At 24.6% G+C, this 1,081-nt stretch overlaps 1 protein-coding gene across 1 annotated transcript; it reads left to right on the top strand.

Annotated features, from left to right (window-relative positions):
- Positions 1-309: 309 nt before the first annotated feature.
- On the top strand, positions 310-840 carry LOC105461523 (cytochrome P450 4C1-like; the record flags this gene model as incomplete). The annotated part of the gene is made up of 2 exons (XM_011708026.1): positions 310-532; positions 722-840. Coding segments are annotated over 2 exons (321 nt in total), but the record flags the coding sequence as incomplete, so codon positions are not given.
- Positions 841-1,081: the final 241 nt, after the last annotated feature.

Below are 1,081 nucleotides of genomic sequence, written 5' to 3' on the forward strand. Positions count from 1 at the left end.
GACGTGTGCTCTTCCGATCTCCTACCACTCCAAGTTTCTTTTTAATTACAAAAATTTTTTTTTCTACCAAATTATATTAAGAGTTGTAATATTTTGTATTATTTCTCCTTAATAATAATAAAACTTATTTTTTATTCAACTTGATACATTATTTCTTTATAACAGCTTAAGATTACTCTCTTAAAGTTGTTTCCATTCTACGCTTTTACATCTTATTTATTTGTGGTTTACATAATAATTTCGGAACTTAATAATAAATTAATTTTTAATTTAAAAAGTATGAATGATTGTATTGTTTAATTTAAAACATTATTTCACAATTACATACATTGTGTTTGTGTTTTAGGCGCCAAGTGGCACTCACGACGAAAGTTGTTAACTCCCACATTCCATTTTAATATATTGCAGCAGTTTGTTGAGATTTTGATTGAAGAGAGCGAAAAAATGACAAAGTCCTTAAAGCATACGAGAGGCACAGTTGTAAAAGATTTAACATCGTTTGTTAGTGAACATGCGCTGAATGCAATATGTGGTATTGTATCGTATAACTACATGGAATTTTATTTCTATCAACAAATAATAAAAAATAGAATGCAGTTTTTTAATTAAAATTTTGCTATAACATTACACTGTTCAATATGTTTTTTACACATAAACATATATATTCTTAGAATATATGTGTATCGTAACATTATCGTGACATTCACAAATGCGTTTGCAGAAACTGCAATGGGCACTTCTCTAAGAGATCTAAGTGCATTCCAACAATCTTATCGAGATGCTATTCACCAGATGGGCGAATTTCTTGTTTATAGGTAATTTATAAGTATAAGTAATATATATATCTATATTCCGTTTTAACATATTAATTAATATTATATTAAAATAAATTATAATATTTAATATAAAATGTTGATAATTAAAAATTTTTATGATATTAATTTACACATACGGTCAATTAAAATATTTATTTAAAAATAAGTAATGTTTAAATTTTACTATTTAACATTTAATTGGCTACAATATCTGAAATTTTTCAAGTGTTAAATATTAAAGCATAACAAAAAAATAAAACAATTCA

This window comes from Wasmannia auropunctata, unplaced genomic scaffold, assembly GCF_000956235.1.
Source record: "Wasmannia auropunctata unplaced genomic scaffold, wasmannia.A_1.0 LD285714.1, whole genome shotgun sequence".
Lineage (NCBI taxonomy): Eukaryota > Metazoa > Arthropoda > Insecta > Hymenoptera > Formicidae > Wasmannia > Wasmannia auropunctata.